We start from the raw sequence: 18809 nt of genomic DNA on the forward strand, positions 1-18809 counted from the left end.
ATGCTGATCAGGGTTCATCGCGGCCGCTGTCACTTGTTTTTAGGGAGGGGATATGATATTTTTAGCCGCCCGTAAGACGAGACCGCTGATACTGGATGTCACCCCAAGTATCGCCGTCGGTTGTAATGATTCACTCTTCCTGTGAGGTTTGTTTTGATTTGCTCGAATCTGGGTGAGGGGGGCATTAAGCTGATGTTTACACGGGCGCCACAATACAGAGGCGTGGCTTTGAGGTAATCGAGTTCACCCCCGTAAACAAACAAACGGCACCCCTTCCCCCCCGCTTTATTTTCTCCTCATCACCATGTGCCCCTTGAGCCATTTTTAGTCAGCTGGTTAGGATTGGCAGGAAGATGGACCTGGCTGAAGAGGAGGAAGGTGGGAAGAGGAGGAGGAGGAGGTGGAGGTGGAGGGGATGCATGCCAACCCCCATTCGGGGAAGTGCTCCCCCATTTTCTGCCTGTCGAGTCGGGCCAGTGTCAGCGAGCTCCGGCGGGTCCAGGTCTGGCCGAGTGGGCTAATGCGATGTGGCGTGTCACCCGGGGAATCTAGGTCAAGTTTAAAGCTGCCTAGCTCTGCCCGCCTCTGCTGCAGTGTGACGCTCCACAATCCCCTCCCCTTCCTCACACACGCAACAACACGCCGCACACACCCTTCACCTACCATGTTTATGTTTCTTATTTAAATGTTGCATAAAGATAAACATGAGATATGCATTTTCCTCCCTGCTCTAGACCCACTTAATCTCAGGCTCTCCACATCCATCCCCCCCTCAGGCAGCCGAGCTCTCAGCCCGCTCTCTCCACGGCGGAGCCCATGTGACACTCGGGTTGGGGAGGGGTGATGGAGAAGGAGGAGGGAGGGCGTTGTTTTTCCTCCATAGTAAAGCAGCGGGGCACGTGGATCCTCATGCTGCAGCCGAGTAGTGGAATGTCAGCACTATCCCTCCCTTACATTAGCTAGCCGTCAGCCCCCTCGAGCTGTTTTTGTAGGACGCTGCCACAGTGCTCGGTTTCAGCTCCTCGCCGAGCTTATTAAAGGGGAGGCACGGAGCCGGGGAGACGTCTTTTTAAAAGGCAGTGCCATCCAGAGGTCAGGCTGCTGCATGGGCGTGGCACCGATTTGGTGTCTTTTTTACCAAAATAAGCATCAGCCTCTCTGCAGCATCTGCAAATATTCAGGATGCTGATTTTAGCGAGGATTGATTCATTTATTGATTTATTTCCATTTTAATGTAATAATCGGGTCAAATTTATCATAAACGACCTGAAATATAAATCTGCTGAGCTGCACAGAAATAAATTCTCATTAAATCACAAAATACTCAGGATGGGAATTATAATATTTCTCCATCGTCTCCTCACTCCTCAGCTAATCCGCTGTTTTTGGCGCATTACCTCATCTGTATTAATATATTCATGTGCTTTCAAGTCCTACTACTACTGTACTCGCTGCTCACCCGGAGCTCGCCTCTGATTGGCTGCTGCAATGTTTTCAATGGCACAAATTTTTTTTTGACTCCATGGATACAGCGAGCTGTTGGGTAGATCGGCTCAGCCAATAGGAGAGCTGCGCGGGCTCCTGCTTGTCAGATTCTGCCCCCGGCCTTAGGAGCAACCAACCCGCCCTTCCTCCCTCCCTGCCTCCCTTCCTCGCCTCGCTACGAGCACGCGATGGCTCAGTGGGGGGGTTCAAAACAACAACAAGGCTGTTGTCGGGCTATCCGTGGTGTCCAGGACATGCCAGCACTCCTGGTTACTACTACACCCACCGAGGGAGGGGGCTTTAATTCCTCAATCTCCCTCTGATACAGTATCTGTGTGCGCTCAGCCAGCACCTCATCTTCTCTGTTACTACACTATCACTAGGCAACCACTTACTCACAGCCACACACGTTGTTTTAAATGTTATCTTTTATTTATAAAGGTCATCCATATGAGCTGCAAAGTTCAGTTTTGCTTTTTAAATTCATGTTAAATGTTAAATTTGAGTTGAAGACATAAAAAGCTTTTTCTGTCGGGCTTTGAAAAGCAGCCACACAAATCCCTGTCCTTAAAATGACCTAATTTCAAGCCGCACAAGGGAGCAGCGCCGCAGCCTACAAGGCTGCCAGCGCCCACGTCAAAGCACCGCAAGCCCCTCTCCCCGGCAGCTTTGACAACCCCGGCCCGACCCGGCCCGACCCAGCCTCGGCCCTGCTCGGGTCTGCGCGCGGCTCAAAGGTGGCAGCAGAGCACCAGAGGAGGCCAAGGAGATGACGGGCAGTGCCCACATCATCCAGAGAGGGCAAAGTCGGTGACAGCTCTCATCCCTTCTGAGGCCGGATCAGGTGCTGCTTTCCGACAGCCAGCGAGGTGCCGGCGCTGGCACAGTCGGACATTCAGGTCAGATTAGAGGAAGGTAATAAGACGAGGCTGGACAAGGCAGGTGGGTCTATGCAGGTGGTCGAGGAGTGACTCACAGGTTAGAATTTTTGGAGTCAATAAAAGTGTGAATATGAAAAACAAAAGTAAAATGGCCACATTAAAAACCACCAGTTATTTTAAGTTTCAGTTCATCAGTTAGTCTTTAAGTCCAAGGTGACCTCTTTAACTGTTTAAAAGACGTTCAGAGCCAGAAAAGATGAAGAAAACCAGCAAATCTTCACATCCAAGGAGCTGAATCCAGACATCAATCATCAAAATAGCTGCTGCTGGTTTAGTTTGTTTCTCTCTGTGTGTTCTGACACAGTAAACCGGCGCTGCTCCCTCCTTTTGACGCTAATGTCTATTAATAGATGGAGTACCTGGTTACAGGCAGGATCGCTTCATGAAATCTGTGTGTACTCGAGCTCAGCAGTCATGTGAAAACTGTCCATTCATCAATAATATTTTCTCTGTTGAAGTCAGGACATGACCCGCTGCAGGCTCCTCGAGATGCATGAACACATGCCTACCCCGCCTCACCTCCTGCTGCATCTCATGCATTTTAAAACCACCTCCACTCGTGACTGCTGAGTGTGTGCTTTGCTCTGTCGCAGCACCTTCCCTGTCTCTTAGCATTACCTGTGTTTGGCACGATTCCCCCCGTCACCACCGCCTCACTCACTTCACTCTGGCTCTTCACTTGTCACTCGTCTTGGCTGACATCTGCTCACCGGAGTTAAACTCCGTCATTGTTCCGCGTCGACCTCTCCGAGCACATCTCATCTGACTCCGCTCTGTCACCGAGTGTTAAATCTGTCTCCGCTGATGGAGCCTGTCATTGTTCGTCTCTGCAACCTGTCACAGATCTCTGACTTGTCATATGTCTGTTGACCTTTACTTCTGAGAAACATCGGCTGTGTGCTTTCTAGGAGCGAGAGGGCTCCACGAGGCCGTCGCCTCACATTGCACAAGTCACAGCTGAGGTGTACGTTGACTATACTTAAACGCTATGCGTGCGTCACAGGAATGTCTGCCTCAGCAGGGACGGTATGACCGTAAAGTCACAGTATAGCCGACACTCCTCCTCTTCTTTTAAACGTTTAAAGTCTCATTTACAGCAGCGGCATAAAGTTCAGTGACACAGCGCGGCCACTTCCAATTACACGACCACCATGAACACAGATCTCTTCAGATTCCTCGTTTGAGTCAACAGTCAGTTCAGTATCTGACAGTAGAACTCATTCGTTCATTTTATTCTCACACCTGACAAATTCAAATTCTTGAGAAAACACTTGAGAAGCAGAAACCAGTGACAGACGTGTGAAGGTTTGACACAGTGTGCTGAAGGTTTGTTAGTCAAAGTTATTAAAGTGGTGCAGGTTCTGCTTTTGGTGCAGGATCGTGTCTTCTTTTGATAATCGATGGATTTATTAAGAGGTGCTGTTGCGCCACAGCAAGAAGGTTCCTGGTTCGAACCTCGGCTGAGGCATTTCTGTGTCGAGTTTGCATGTTCTCTCCAGGAATTTCCAGCATTACAGAGAGTAACTTTAGAAAAATATACAATCTTCAATCCTGTTGTTTTCCTACCTTGAAAACTTTTTGAGAGTAGATCATAATGGATGAATGAAGTTTCATCATAAATTGCACGAAGTTGTCTTCAAGTTCTTTGTTTTAGCCAATAAAAAGTCCAAGATCCAAAAATATTACTAATTTTATTCTCAAAGAAAAGCATCAAATTCTCACATTTGAGGAGCAGGAACCAGAAAATAAAAATCCAGTTGTTGCTGATCATAATTTGATAATTAGTTGCAGTCGTTGTGCATCGTGACTCAGATTGTTTCTGATATTATATAGACTGTGCTGTTGCAGTAAATATCTGTTACTGTCACCACATGTGCATCACTAAGGCATGTTAAATATTGATGTGCTTGTGCAGAGATGATAAAGTGGGTTTCAGCTCTAATTCACACAAACGACGAACTTAACAAACGTAAACGAGTCATTTTAAGATTCTGCATGACGACTTTCATTTATAAAACTTTAATTGGACGCTTCCATTTAAGCGGCGCAAACAACAAACCGCCTCCTTCGTGTGTCGACGTGAACGTAGATTATATTTAAATTTCCCCGCGGAGGCTCGTGTCATGGATTAGTTTGCATACGGCATGTAAACGCTTGCGGGTTGCTGGGAAGAAACTTAACAAAGCAGAAAAAGTCAAACGGAGTTTTATATTTTTGGTTTGACATCTGGTTTGTGGAGAGCCTGGGCGCAGGAAACAGACATGAGGGGTTAGGGGAACTCTGGTGCCTATGAGCGGTGGGCGCATTGGGGGCACCACCGAGTTCATACAGGCACCGGAGCAGTGAAGCAGAGCAGGGCCGAGGCCTCATGGATGCAGCATCTGTTCACTTTACCACTGCGTCCTTCTCATCTGTCCATTTTCTCTCAACAGGTATCGTATCATGGGGAACCTACTGAAAGTTTTGACTTGCACAGATCTGGAACAGGAGCCCAATTTTTTCCTCGATTTTGAAAGTGAGTCTCTCTCTCTCTTTTTAAAAAAAAAAGTAATCCTCCTCCCCTCCTGATATCGATCACATGAATATCTTACCATAACATTATCAACTCTGAAACGAAGTCTTTTCACCCGCCCTCCTCCTCCCCAACTTTATCTTTTACTCTGTGTTCTTCCCAGAGGCAAAAAAAAAGAAGAAAATCCACCACTGGAGCTTCTGTACTTCCCATCAACCTGCCTCTTCCTTACTGAAATGTGTGCAGAATATCAATCAGGGCAGAGTTGCAGCTCTCAAATATAAAGCGCTGAAGTTCAGCTGCTGTGTAGCCTAAGGCCCCCTCAACACAGCTTGATCCTGTACTGTTGTATTCTCACACTTGGCAAACCCAGAGACTCAGTCATACCTTTAGAGAAAACAATGCCTCCTACAGTTCACACTGTTTCTAGGTAGATTTATATTAAAAGAACATCACGATTATATATTAAACTAATGCTTTCTATGCAGGAGAAAGTTTTCTCTAAATGTAAACGTTCTCAGCGTTTTATTTGCATTTTCACAACGCCACGAAATCAAACCTCAGGCGGACAAATACGTACGAAAGCTGATTTTTAAATTGGACAAAGCAAACTTAAAAATACTGCGTGAAGTGAAGAGGCTAAACTGCTGCAGATACGAGCTGCTTCTGCAGAGGAGCAGGCGTTTACAGTCATCGCACTTGGCAAGGTGTTGTTGCTTCAGGTGGTGGAAAAAAAGGTTCACGGTTCTCTCAAAACCAAAACTGAACTGTCTCTAAACTCAAGAGTTGTTACACAGACACAATCCTTTTCACATTCGTCTTATCTGGCTCCATTTTCCTCGTCTCAGCCAGGAAAGTGGGCGGTGTCAAAACTGAACGGGAAGCGGCGGAAAGATGAGATTATCTCAATGAGCCTTCATTTGCATATTTGTTTCTATCATCACTTGGCGGGATTTAACCATATGGATTAAAACAGCAGTCAGATTTGCCCTGTTGTGACATTGTTGTCCTCCCCTGCAGACGCCCAGCCCACAGATGCAGAGCGGGAGGTGTGGGATCAGGTGGACGTGGTGCTGAAGGACGCAAAGGGGATCCTGGATGAGCTGCAGGCGTACAAGGGAGCGGGGCAGGAGATCAGAGAGGTAAACCTGATATCCACAGAGTTAGGACAGACAGGAGTGTAGGCTTCACCTGTAACTGGATCTGATGTTCTCATAATAATTGATCACGTTTGTGCTCAGTTATGTAGTTTTACCGTTCGCCCTCTAGAAAGAGATTTTTGTGTCAGTGGTTGAAGCTCTTACAGGAGACCATCAATCCTGATGTCTCGCCTCAGTCTGTTTATAACCCGTGGCCTATAAATGGAGCCTGACACACATTTCATTTCCACTCCTACAAGTATTGGTCTCCCGTTTTTTCTGCTTTCACACAGACAAAGAGTGAACAACAGCGGTTTTGTGAACAACAGAGTGAAGTCAAACGCCTCCTGTAGCCTCAAAAACGGGCAGATTATTAAACTTTTATGGCGAGCTCAGCAACTCAGAGTGGAAATTTGTTTCCATCTCCTTCATGTGAAAGAAGGAGCGGCTTTTTTCTTCTGCTGTAACATCGTCTGACTCACAGTGGAGAGCTTACATCCAAATAAATCGTTTTGTTCCTCAACAGCACTGGGGCCTACATTACCCACAATGCACACAGTTCAGTCAGAGATTCAGGTGTGTTATGTTAGTGGCAGCTATTGTTGCCGCTAGCTTCAAACAGAGATAAAGAGTGAGCTACAGATGTCTGGTAACATCACCGGTAGCGAAATTAATCAGACTGTTTTCAGCTGGACTTTTCATTAAATCATCCAAACTTTTATCTCTTATAAAACTTCATATTAACGGTCTTTTTGTTGTGTCTGTGTCCAGGCGATCCAGAATCCAAGCGATGAGGCGTTACAGGAGCAGGCGTGGGCGGCCGTGGTTCCTCTGGTGGGCAAACTGAAGAAGTTCTACGAGTTCTCCCAGAGATTAGGTACGTGTCCGTCTGTGCTGCGTCTGCAGGAACCGTCAGTTCTTCTTGTGACTTCAAACCCCGCCACAAGTGTGTCAGAAGTGTTTCGCCTGCCGTCTTATTTTGTTGTTATTATTTTATTTCATCTTCAGCTGAGCCTTGGTGGCTCAACTGGTAGAGACGGTTCAAAAGGCTGGTTTCCTGCTGCTTACGGCGTCCAATCGAAAACAGAACAGCCGCGCGTTCTCCCCGCGTGCGACAACTTTCAGTGATTTCCGTGAGTTTTTAATGGCGTGTTACCGTGAAGGTCGACGGCAGACGTCCTGTATGTAAAAGGTCTTTTAATGTGCCGCCACACAGACACAACCTCCATACATGACCTTAATTGTTTGCATGTGCATCTGCAGTATTGACTGCTGAGCTGCAAAAGTCAACAGACATGCGACACACACACACACACACATAACATGCACCCCAGCCTTATATAAACACACTTTGAAAGCCCCCTCAGCCGTGCGTTTCTCAGCATGCTGCTTGCACTGCACTGTGTGCTGACCTCTGTAGGATGGGGTTATAGGTTGTTTAATTAGCATGGATACAGGGTGAAGGGGGAAGGGGGGAGCAGGCTTACTGCTCCCTGATCTTCTTATGACCCTCAGGCTGAGAGGGGGGTTGAGCCCGCCATGCCTTGACGCCCTCAACGCCGTTAATTCCCAGTGGCTGTGGAGAAGCTAGTCAGTGGGCGGCGGGATCTCTGTGATGGCTGTTATGTAACAAAGTAGGCCGCCGCCAAACCTCGGCTGCTGCTCTGTTTCACTGTCTTGACTTTTAGGCTTCAGGGGCCATGATGGCCTCCGCAGCTCGCTGTCCTGCCTGACACGCAAGTCCTTTACTACAGGCTGCAGGAGCACGACTACCAAGGATGGAAGATTATGCAATTCACTTTAAACTGAAGGGACAGATTATGCTTCAACTACTACAAAGAGACCCAAATCTTAATATTCTAGTACAAAACTACCTAAAATCCAAAGTGACATCTTCATATTGCTTTTTTTCTCCCCCTAGAATCCCCAAATTATTCTTTTTACAGCAATATAAACAGAGATTAACTCCAATATTGTCACTTTTGGGAACATTTTTGCTTGATAAAATACTTAAATTGATGTAAATTATTTAATTTTGTGGATTATGATCAAACTCCTGTCTTTGCATTGACACCCAAATCTGACTTGAATTAAATTAATTTAAATTTTCTAGCATATTTCATAAAAAATTCACTTTACAGCAATAAAATTTCTAGCATATTTCATAAAAAATTCACTTTACAGCAATAAAAACAGAATAAAAGCAACATTCTCACATTAAATGAGCTGAAACCAACAAATCTTTTGACATTTTTGTTTGATGAATGACTCAGATTAATTAGTTATGTCAGAGACTTCTGACACAACAAGACAGATTTCCGCACTGCAGACTTGTTTTAAGTCTTTTTCTGATAAACTTTCAAGATTTTATCCTTCTTGAAATAAAAATATCCGACTTAGTCAGTCTGCTCCGTCAGACATGATCGACCCTACACCACCAGACTAAAGTCCCGCCATTCTCCATCCTCCGTCCTCCGGCCCTCCCCTCTCTCTCTCTCTGAGTAAAGCGCCTACATGCCCGCATTCTGCTTGCCTGCTCTGCCGTGACCTGATGAGATCAGACACCCCCTCCGACCTCCCCCCGCGCTCCGCCGCCCTGCCCAGGACTTCCCGACATAGCAGAGTGGCTCGTTTCTGAAGGCCTAAAAGCAGCTCCATCTTAACTTCTGTTTTGACTGGGACGTAGAAGGAGGGGGGGAAACAAAAAATGCACCACTAAGGCCATTTTTAATCAGCCGCTTCGCTGCAAACGCTGCCCCAAGCAGATGGGAGTCATTACTGAATGGCAAACGTGCTCAATTTACCGCACTGCACCGCCGGCGCTCCGTCCGTCTCCTAAAAGTCCCCGTACGGTTATCTTAAGTAGACCGCTGTCTGAATCTGCCTCCTTTTCTGGGTTACGTTGACGTGCTCGTCGTCGTATGTAATCAACAGGAATCGTAAAGTACATTTGGAATAAATCCGCTTAAAGTGTTCGCTTACATCAGACGTCGAGCTCGTCTGGGTTATGTCATTATTGAAGCCTCTCTGCAGCGTCTAGACTGAATCCTAAACACCGTCTGCATCTATAAATAAAAACTCCCTCTGGGCTTTAAAGGGTTTCTTTTTTTTATAAAGACATGTTTGTCTGATACTTACTTGGTAGTTGTTCACTACATTTCACTTAATCTTTCCCTCGTTTCCCTCCCGGTGCTCCTCGTGCATGCTTAATTATCGGTATGCTCTGTCAAGCCATGGCACAGGCTTTGTATTTACTTACTGTCAAAACAATGAGTGTAATCCTGCTTGAATGAAATCCCGTTCCCCTTACCACCCCTCCTCATTTCATGCCAATGAAATAATTAGTCCCATGTCTCATCTGCATCTGAGCAGGAAAGCCTCTTGTCCCCTCTATCAACCCCCCTCAGACTGGCACCGGGCCCTGGGCAGTTTGGGCACCAACGCTGCCCCATTATCTGTCTCTGTCCTAATCAGGAAGCTTCAGCCGGCTGACACAGGACACTGTTCACATATCCAACTGGTTATGATCCACTTTAAAAAGCCGTTCTTCATGTAGAAGAAGGATCACGAAACCCTCGGAGGCAGATGATTTTGTGCTGTATGAATAAAAGCTCACTTCACGGCTGATCATGGATTAGCAGCAGTTTTAGTGTTCGGGATGTTACTGGTCCGGCTTGTGAAGTTAACATTAACAGGTGTGATGCATCTTAAGACAGACAGACTGTAAATATTCACACATGGATTTGATACCTGATTATTTCCCAGAGCCTCAGAAGACGTCTCCAGTTTACTTATTTTGTCCAACCAACAGTTTAAAACTCGATATGTTCAATTTACAACCATTTAAAATGGAGGAAACATCATATTTGAGAAGATGAAACCAGCAAATGTTTCACATTTTATGTCGAGAAATTATTCAACCGATGAGCAAGTTATTTAAACTAGTTTATTCATCATAGTTTTCATCACTTTTCTCCGTTTCATACCTCAGTTTTCATTTCTTTTATGACTTTTCCATCTCTGCGGGGTGCACGGCTGCAACAAACACTCAGTCATTGATTAAACTAACAGTCAAACTTGTCTGGTGTCAAATGTCAGAAGTATTTTTAATTATTTTCTCTGGTTTATCATCCAGAATCCCCCAAATATTCAATTTTTAATGATTTGAAATGGAGAAAAACATTTGAGAAGCTGCAACTAGCAAATGTTTGACATGAATACTGAAACTATTGATTATTTATTATTTATAATCAGTTCTGGAAGTTGTAGATTTATTTTTATAATTGGTCCAAACCAACTGAAAATGTATCAACAAACTATTTTGATTGATAATTAATCTTTCAGTATTTTTCGTTATGTTGTTTCAGCTTCTCAGTTGTCAGGATTTGCTGCTTTTATTTTATTTTTTTTATTTATTTTTTTTATTTGCCGGGACTTTTTTGCCTTCATTTGACAGAGGAGCTGAAGTCAGACAGGAAAGCAGAGAGACAAGAGACCGGAGTCAAACCCAGGTCACTGCAGTGAGGACTTTAGGACATGCGGCGCACTCTCTACAGTTTTTTCATATATAATTATAAATCAAATATCTTGTGGGTTTGTACAAAATAAGACACTCGAAGTCACTTTAGCTCTGTGAGGAACTGAAGACTCTAGCTCTAGTCTCACCGTGACCCTGATGAGGATAAGTGGTTACAGAAAATGGATGGAAGGACTTTGAGCTCCTTTCTTCTCTGTTTTTGACATTTCATAGATTATATAAATGAATAAATCAATGACAGAGCTGCAACTTCATCACGTCTCTGTGCTGCAGACCTTTCTTCTGTAGTAGCTGATTCTTCATACTCACTGATGACCTGTAAGACTTTACACATGCAGCATGTCAAACCTCCATCAAGGTCCTTACAGGGCGGATAAAACCTCACACACACGTTTTCCTAAGTAAGGCTGTGGCTGGTGTTTTCGTGCTCGCCCGTCCTGACAGCGCTGCACCTCCTAACACAGATATCTTCTTTTCCTTCGCAGAGGCGGCGCTGCACAGCCTCCTGGGAGCTCTAACCAGCGAGACTTACGACAACACCACTCAGCACCTGGAGCGGGAGCAGGCGCTGGCCAAGCAGTTTGCAGAGATCCTGCACTTCACACTGCGCTTTGACGAGCTTAAAGTACGACTCTCTACGTCTCTACTACGTCTCCCAAGTGTCTATTCTGACTTTTTAAACCCCGAGCTCACCTTTTTTAGATGTTGATATAAACTCTGTGGGGCGACTGTGAAGTGTGGTTTGTATCACAAACTGCTGATGCCCTCCAATTGATTTTTAGCTCTGTGCAGTTTAAACTGCAGCCAGCGAGCGCATGATTAGCATTTAATTAGAATTAGATACTGCTCTGCTGTTTATAATACAGCGGATGTCAGGGGAATGGTTAATAAGGGTTACAGCTGGTGGGGAAAAAAAGAGCTCTGCAAATTGTCGTCGTCCTGAGCCGATTTCAGCGTAACATGACAGGTTTTTATAAATGATAGACGGACAAAAACTTCCAGCAACTTATCTGGTTTGAACACAGACACAAGTTGTCTGAACATGGCGAGAATCAAGCGTGGGTGCGGTCGAATGCCCATTGTCAAAAACAATAACGGTGCGAGCACTCGTCTGGCTAGACAGGGGGCGAACTGGTTCCCCTGCACTCTCGTTCCTTAGATACAAAAACTTACAAAACGCACCCAGACATCCCCCAGGCGACTTGCTGCGATGTCCCAATTAGTGCCCACTACCCAGGCTGGCAGGATGGAAACATGTAGGTAGGGGGTGCAAGGTGGCATGCCAGGCCTATTCATCAATCTTTCACACCCATGCACGGGCTTCTGACCTAGTTAAAGTGTCTGAGCGGCGTGCAGCCCCTCCCCGGTGAAGCAGCCTGTCTCTCCTGGTGCATACAGTGGACACAGACTGAGTACCAGTCCATTGTAGCGGGATTAGCATGCTGCCAGTGCAGCTTTGACTGTGACAGGCTCATACAGGAATGAGGATAATTAGCCGCACGATGAGCTCTCACTGGTGGTGATGTTTGAAAGAAGCCCCCTGGTCGGCCGGTCAGTTTGGCTTCAAGGTGAAACCAGATGATTTTCACTCTAATGAGACCCTTTGTAGCTTTTTGTCAGCTTTATAATTGTTGACCCTCTTGTTATGAACTGAAGCACGGCCCGACTGTAACAGGAAAATACTTAAATTTCTCCTGACAGGATGAGTGGAGATGTGGATGAGTGTCTGAGGATCAAGCTGTAATCGTATCTGTGTTCTTTTCATGTCACTTCCCCCCCAAAGCTACGTTTCTGCCTTGTTGGCTAAAGCATCCTGTCATGACGATGGCGTGCTTGACTCAGTGCTGCAGAAACTCTCCCTCTCTCTCTGTCTCTCTGTACTAAGATGCATTTCTGTTGTTTTCTTTGCAGATGACGAATCCGGCCATTCAGAACGACTTCAGCTACTACAGGAGAACTCTGAGCCGAATGCGGATCAACAACGTACCGGTGAGCACACCACGCCTCTCTCCTCGCTGCTGGGTGGCGAGGAGGCTGTAATTTTAAAAAAACGTAACCCTAACGTCACGTCAGCTCGTAGTGATGAACCAACAAAGAGTCCAAACTCGGCCAAAGTCGACAAACTTTTAGCCTCCTTCAGCTCATTTCAGCTCGCAACTCTACGACTGCTCGTCACTTATAATAATTATTATTATCCATCGGAGCGCGACAGACAGGCGGCCTTCACACACTGACAGTTTACAGGCAAAAATGTTGATTTATGAATTGAATGAAATAAATAAATGTATATGTAATATATATTTTATCGATGCCACACATCACTTTTAACGATTTGAATTGTTCAGACAGTTAAACGATGATCTGAAACTCACTAAACTGAGACGAGCTGCAGATAATTGGTGATTATTGTCTGTCGGTGTACTGTGACAGTGTTTTCTCTTGTCATAAAAATATCGATTACAGCTGCTTTAAATGCATGGTTCATTTTACTGATCAAGCTGTCTATAATTTGGTATTTCTTTAATGTTTCCACGGCGTTCACCCTGATCAAATGTAAAAATGTTTGTCCTGATCGGACTTGATCTTGATTGAAGCCATCGCTTCTCATTATAACGGCAGCACGGTTCAGACTGCATCAGCGTGAAGGCAGCAGGATTGATGAATGAAGCTCGCAGACTGTTGGAGCCCTCCGGGCCGTCAGGAAGAGTGCAGCAGGAAGCGTCTTGCAACATGAAGTCAGAGCCCCGCGGGGAGTTTCAGGGAGTTTGAAGCACAAGTTGTAGAGCAAGCAGCGCGTGGCAGCAGAAACTGATCCCAAATCAGTAACATGGCCCGAACTCTCCAGAGATTAAACGCCTGATTCAAGACCAGTGTGCTGTCTGCTCAGTACACGGAGCCTTCTGGGAACTGTTAAGACACTAAAACCCCAAACGGTGGTCGCATTAGTGTCAGAGTCACATTCAAAGACATCCACCAACAGTTTCCTTAACTTGCCAGTGTTTGCTTTCTCTGGTTCAAAGAACTCAGATGTGATTGGTTAAGTTTGTTTAGGCCGGCGTGAGAGAGCTGTGGTCCGAGTTCGAGCTTCAAACTGGCAGCGATTTGATTTGTGCATTCATACAAATGTACGGTTTTAAATATAATACAGTAAAAACTGGAGGTTTAAAGCTCGTTCTCTGTTTTCTGATCTTAAGCGGTCACTCATTAAAGTGCCTGTAATCAATATTTTTCTATTAACAACAGATTAAGTGTTTTATTGTTTGCGAACGTTCCAGCATTTTTCTGCTCCCCTCTCTGATCGGTGTTGTTTCCAGACACAGGCAGTCTGATAAATCCATTTAACATCGCTCAGCTCAGCAGCAAACAGTAAACAAAGAGTTAGCAACTGGCTGGCGAACACGAGCGCAGCATTGACAGCTAAGGAGCCTGATGTTTCCCTCAGGAGTTGGTGGAGACCAAAAACAGATCAAATATTCGACACAGACAACTCCGAATGAATATTAATGCTGCTCAGGTGACGAGTTCACTACACCGAGGAGATAACGTGTCAGTGTAGTGACAACAAAATGATTTAAAGAGAATAAAACACAGCAACAGTCCCTCCTTTAAGAGGGTGCAGGACTTGTTATAGTATAAAACATGGACAACGTATCCGCGACGTCGCCCACAGGTTTCTGAAGAAGTGGTGGCTCTGCAGCTTCGTTTCCAATCAGCAGTGTGTAAAATGTATTTCCGTAGTGAATAAACCAAACCACCGGAGTGTAATCGACCTAAAAATCAGAGACCTGCCGGCCACAAATAACAGATTAATGTAAGTGCCGTTAAAAAGGAAGCAGCTCACTCAATACCGTTAAAGCGTTATTGGATGTTTCCTGTATTGATCGCAGACAATAGCTTTGAAGATATGAAATCCAAGGACCCGTTCGCTCTCCTGTATCTCGCTGCTGCACTTCACCAGATATGCATCTCCATACAGGAGCTTCAAGGGCATCTAAAAGATACTCGGGTGCAGGAAACGGTGAGACTTTCAGAGGTCCCACGTGTGCAGAGCGAGCTGAAGCTGCTCTTAGTTTTGACTGTCTGACAGGAGGTTTTATTCTCCTAAACCAGAACGTGCCATTAGGCAAATGGACCCAGACAAGTCGTCGTTAGGACCTGTCACTGCTAAAAGATGCTCCGGCTGCCGTCCCTCCCTCGTAGCTTCGTTTCACACGGCGGCAGCAGCAATTTAGTCACCACTCAGACGAGTGAATCGCTCAGACATCTGAGATGAAACGCCGTCTGTCCCCGCGGTCTTTGAGCTCGTGTGTCACTTCTTAAGACACGAATTGACATCTTGGTTAAGATGATTAATATTCTGTCAGTGTTCTCATGAAAAGATAAATAAAAGCAGGAGACGTTCGCGTTGTTTTTAAACATTCAGATAAATTTAGAACAGGCTGTTCAAGAGACGCCTCGCTCTCTGTTACCCGGCAGGTGTTTTTGTTGAGTCTGAAACTATAAAGCAGCGCGACGAGTTAGTCAGCTGGGAAACCAGGAGGAGCAGCGGGGCTCGTTTATATCGCTGTTCTTCAGTTATGACTTTATTCAGTGAAATTACAATCTACCGACAATCAAAACTTCTTTCCGGATATTATGTGTTGTAATAATAGTCCACACCAACAGCTCGTTAAAAGTCGTCAGTATGCGCGGTAACACTCTAAGGTTCGTTCAACAAGGCAGCGTGGTGGCTCAGTGAGAGAAATGACTCTTTACCCAGAGAACAAAAGGTGTGGCTGTCAGATCAGACTCAGATCCAGGTCTTCACTTAAGCAACTTTACATGAGAGGGTGTGATTTAGTACACCTGCCGGTACCCTTCACACAAAACTGCAGCTGGTGTGCGGCGTTCCCAGTCTGCAGCAGGCCTGTGCCCATCAAATGTGATCCAAGGGAGGAAAAGCGAGTCATGGGCAGTTAAGGCTGATGGATGCACGTGTGGAGCGACGGATCTGCTCGTGTTGTCTGATCCGACAGACGAGCTACTGTAACTCAGAACACACAGTGTGTCACAGTTTGTTCTGTGCGAGGCTGCACAGTATCAGACAGGTGGTCATAATGTTATGGCTGCTCTGTAAAGGTCGATCAAGGCCGGTTTCACGGTGAGAGCAACAGTAGGCTGATGAAATAAATGAGTAATAAAATGCTTTGTGTATCAAACTCTGCTCTGTAGCTGATCTGACCTTTGACCTTTTGTGTCGTTGTTTTTAATGATCTCCAGGCGGAGGGCGAGAATGAAGTCAACAATGAACTGGCCAATCGGATATCTCTGTTCTACGCCGATGCCACGCCCATGCTGAAAACATTAAGTGACGGCACGACGAAGTTCGTGTCCGAGGTAAGGCTGCCAGGAGGCGTCAGTGAAGTGTGAGTGTTTGAGACGCGAAAGCATCGTCTCACCGCTGATTCTTCTTCCAGAACAAGAACCTGCCCATCGAGAACACGACGGACTGTTTAAGCACGATGGCGACTGTGTGTAAAGTCATGTTGGAAACGCCGTGAGTCACTTCCTGCCACCGCTTTCACCTCTTCCTCCTCACATGCACGCGTCTAATCTCTCCGCTTCGTGTCCTTTCAGGGAGTACCGCAGCCGATTCTCCAGCGAGGACACGGTGTCCTTCTGCCTGCGGGTGATGGTCGGGGTCATCATCCTGTACGACTACGTCCATCCTGTAGGAGCTTTCGCAAAGTCGTCCAAAATCGACGTGAGTGCAGCCGTGTTTATTTACCCGTCAGACCCCAGCGGCTTGTTGTTTAAAGCTAACAGCGTGTTTCCTGTCTGCAGATGAAAGGCTGCATCAAAGTCCTCAAAGATCAGCCGCCGAACAGTGTAGAAGGCCTTCTCAACGCTCTCAGGTGAGCTCACGGTGAAATGTTTCCAGCTCAGCGTGTAACGTGATTATAGCTGCAGTCTGACAACAGACACACAGCCGTGGCATTCAGTGAAAAGCCGCCCGCGGCTCACGCTGCGAGTTGAATGATGTTTGCTCACGAGCAGCAGACAGACTTCTCGGTTTATTTCGGCGCTGTGACTCGTCCTCGGCTCGGTCCAGCGGGGGCTGTGATCCGTCTGCGACGAGTGTCGCTCTCCAGAAAGGCTCGATTTACATCCGTCACCTCGTCCTCCTCGCAGCCTCCTAAATTTCTCCTCGCCTCGCCTCAGAGCTGACGGGGCCCGTCTCTGTGCTGACCTCAGATCTGAATCTCTCTCTGAAGCCGAGGCGGGCTGACGATACCCGGTCACACGAGGTCACGCACATGAAGCAGTCACCAGATTTTGTTTCGTCGGTTACAAATCTGACAGCAGATGACAAAATATTGTAGGACAGTAACTAAGTGAATCATTATTATATTACTTACAGCTAAAGGTACAAGTTAATTTTCAGATTAATGCTGTTCATTATAAAATACATATTTAAATCAGTGGTTCTGAACCTTTTGGGCTTTTTTCCCCCCTTTAATATTTTATTTGAAGACAGTTCAAGGCCCAAAGAGTTCACATTTTTTTCATTGATAAAGAACTTTCTGTCTCAAGGTTTATCTTTTGACTCTTTTGGAGGTTTATTGACCCAGCCAGGTTAGAAATCACTGGACTAAACTACCCATGTATACACTATAAAGTATTAAAACTGTAAATCGCAGAGCAGTCGGAGGACGTCAGACGGAAAACCATAAAATATGATCCATCCAGACTGTACCTGTGCTGCAGTCACTAACGTGTTTACGTTCCTCCTCTCACCTGTAGGTACACAACCAAGCATCTGAATGATGAATCAACCAACAAGACTATCAAGAGCATGCTGCAGTAGCACTGCTGCTATAACTGCTTGCCTCACACCCTGCTGGAGGGAGACGCCACTCTCCTGACTGATGTCGGTGCACAGAATGTTTGTTTTTGTTTTTTGCTTTTATTTTATAATGGAAAAAAAGAGCTACAGCTCCGCCCTCTTTTATAATGCAAAATGCTACTGCCATTATGAACGTCTTTTTCTGTGCCAAAAAGATGTTGCTGAGATGTTTTCGATATTAAAAAAAAAGAGAAAAAAAAGGCCATGCGACGGTGGCAGCTATTGAAAGCATTGTGGTGTTTTTAAAACATGTCTTGTTTTTCCCTCTATAAGGGACGGGAGTGCTTTGACTTGAAAATTTAAAAGAGAGAGAGATATATAGAGAAGTATATATTATTTTTGTTTGATTCGTTATTTAATATTACATCTTCTGCATGATGAACATGATGATGTCCTTTTCCTTCTATTTAAAAAAAAAAACCCAACCTGATGGTTCAGTTTAAATCGTCTGCTCTATTGTGCATTATTAAATGTTTTGTTAATGAAATGGTACTTGTCATGAGATTTCAGAGTACTGTTTTTATATTTTTTATAGGTTTTAATTTGTGCATATGTCTCGGTTTCTGTTTTTTGTTTTTTTTTCATAGTTGTGTTGTATTTTTCATTGAAAACTTTAAACTGTGATGTGTGCAAAATCAAATTTAAAAAATTGGGAGTCTGTACTGTAAATGGACAGTATGTTGTGGCTGGAGAAATTAAAAGGAGAACTCTTGTTTTCTACAAAGCGCCGTGTCGGGTTTGAATCTTTGTCAGGTTTTGAAGTTTGATCACAAAGATTTGTTTGTTTTTCACGTGAAAATCAGTGACAACACTCAACCACGGGGGCTATATTTTACATTATATTCAACATAATACATATAACTATGTTTTTATTAGTGTTTAATCACCTGAAAATTAGAATCTGCCATATTGAACCACCATGTGTCCATAACGGACAACTCCAACTGGCTCTAGATGTGCAGTTTTCTGTAGCACTTCTCTTTTGTGCTAGTTGGTAGAGGTTGAAATGAAAGGGGACAACTATATAATTCATATAATTTAAGCTGTTTATTTTCAATTAAAGCGGCTATAATCGATTTATTTTAAAGTGATGAACCTGAACCTACAGTTTGAAGCTGGGCTGAAGCTAAAAGGCTAATTTCCTTCAGGAGTCCAAAACACAGAAGAGGAGTAAATATTGGATTTATTTCACACCAAGTGGACAGAAACACAACTCCAAATCAATGATCACGTTACTCTTTCACTGCTGCATGCGTAAATAAGCAACTCTCAGCTAACATGAACACAGTTTATAACCTGGCTCTGTCCA

The 18809-nt window shown here is 45.1% G+C and overlaps 1 protein-coding gene across 2 annotated transcripts in view; it reads left to right on the top strand.

Moving 5' to 3' along the window:
* The window catches only part of fam49bb (family with sequence similarity 49 member Bb), a 33373-nt gene extending 15148 nt beyond the window's left edge, over positions 1-18225 (top strand). For both annotated transcript variants that reach the window (XM_019271674.2, XM_027274211.1), the window contains exons 3-12: positions 4859-4941; positions 5959-6080; positions 6849-6954; positions 11100-11239; positions 12526-12603; positions 15874-15990; positions 16071-16150; positions 16231-16357; positions 16438-16508; positions 17398-18225. In XM_019271674.2, coding sequence (XP_019127219.1) covers positions 4869-4941; positions 5959-6080; positions 6849-6954; positions 11100-11239; positions 12526-12603; positions 15874-15990; positions 16071-16150; positions 16231-16357; positions 16438-16508; positions 17398-17461 — 978 coding nt within the window. In that variant the 5' untranslated portion in view covers positions 4859-4868 and the 3' untranslated portion in view covers positions 17462-18225. The remainder of the gene's footprint in view (positions 1-4858; positions 4942-5958; positions 6081-6848; positions 6955-11099; positions 11240-12525; positions 12604-15873; positions 15991-16070; positions 16151-16230; positions 16358-16437; positions 16509-17397) is intronic.
* Positions 18226-18809: the final 584 nt, after the last annotated feature.

Source organism: Larimichthys crocea, chromosome XXIII, assembly GCF_000972845.2.
Source record: "Larimichthys crocea isolate SSNF chromosome XXIII, L_crocea_2.0, whole genome shotgun sequence".
NCBI classification, from domain to species: Eukaryota; Metazoa; Chordata; class Actinopteri; family Sciaenidae; genus Larimichthys; species Larimichthys crocea.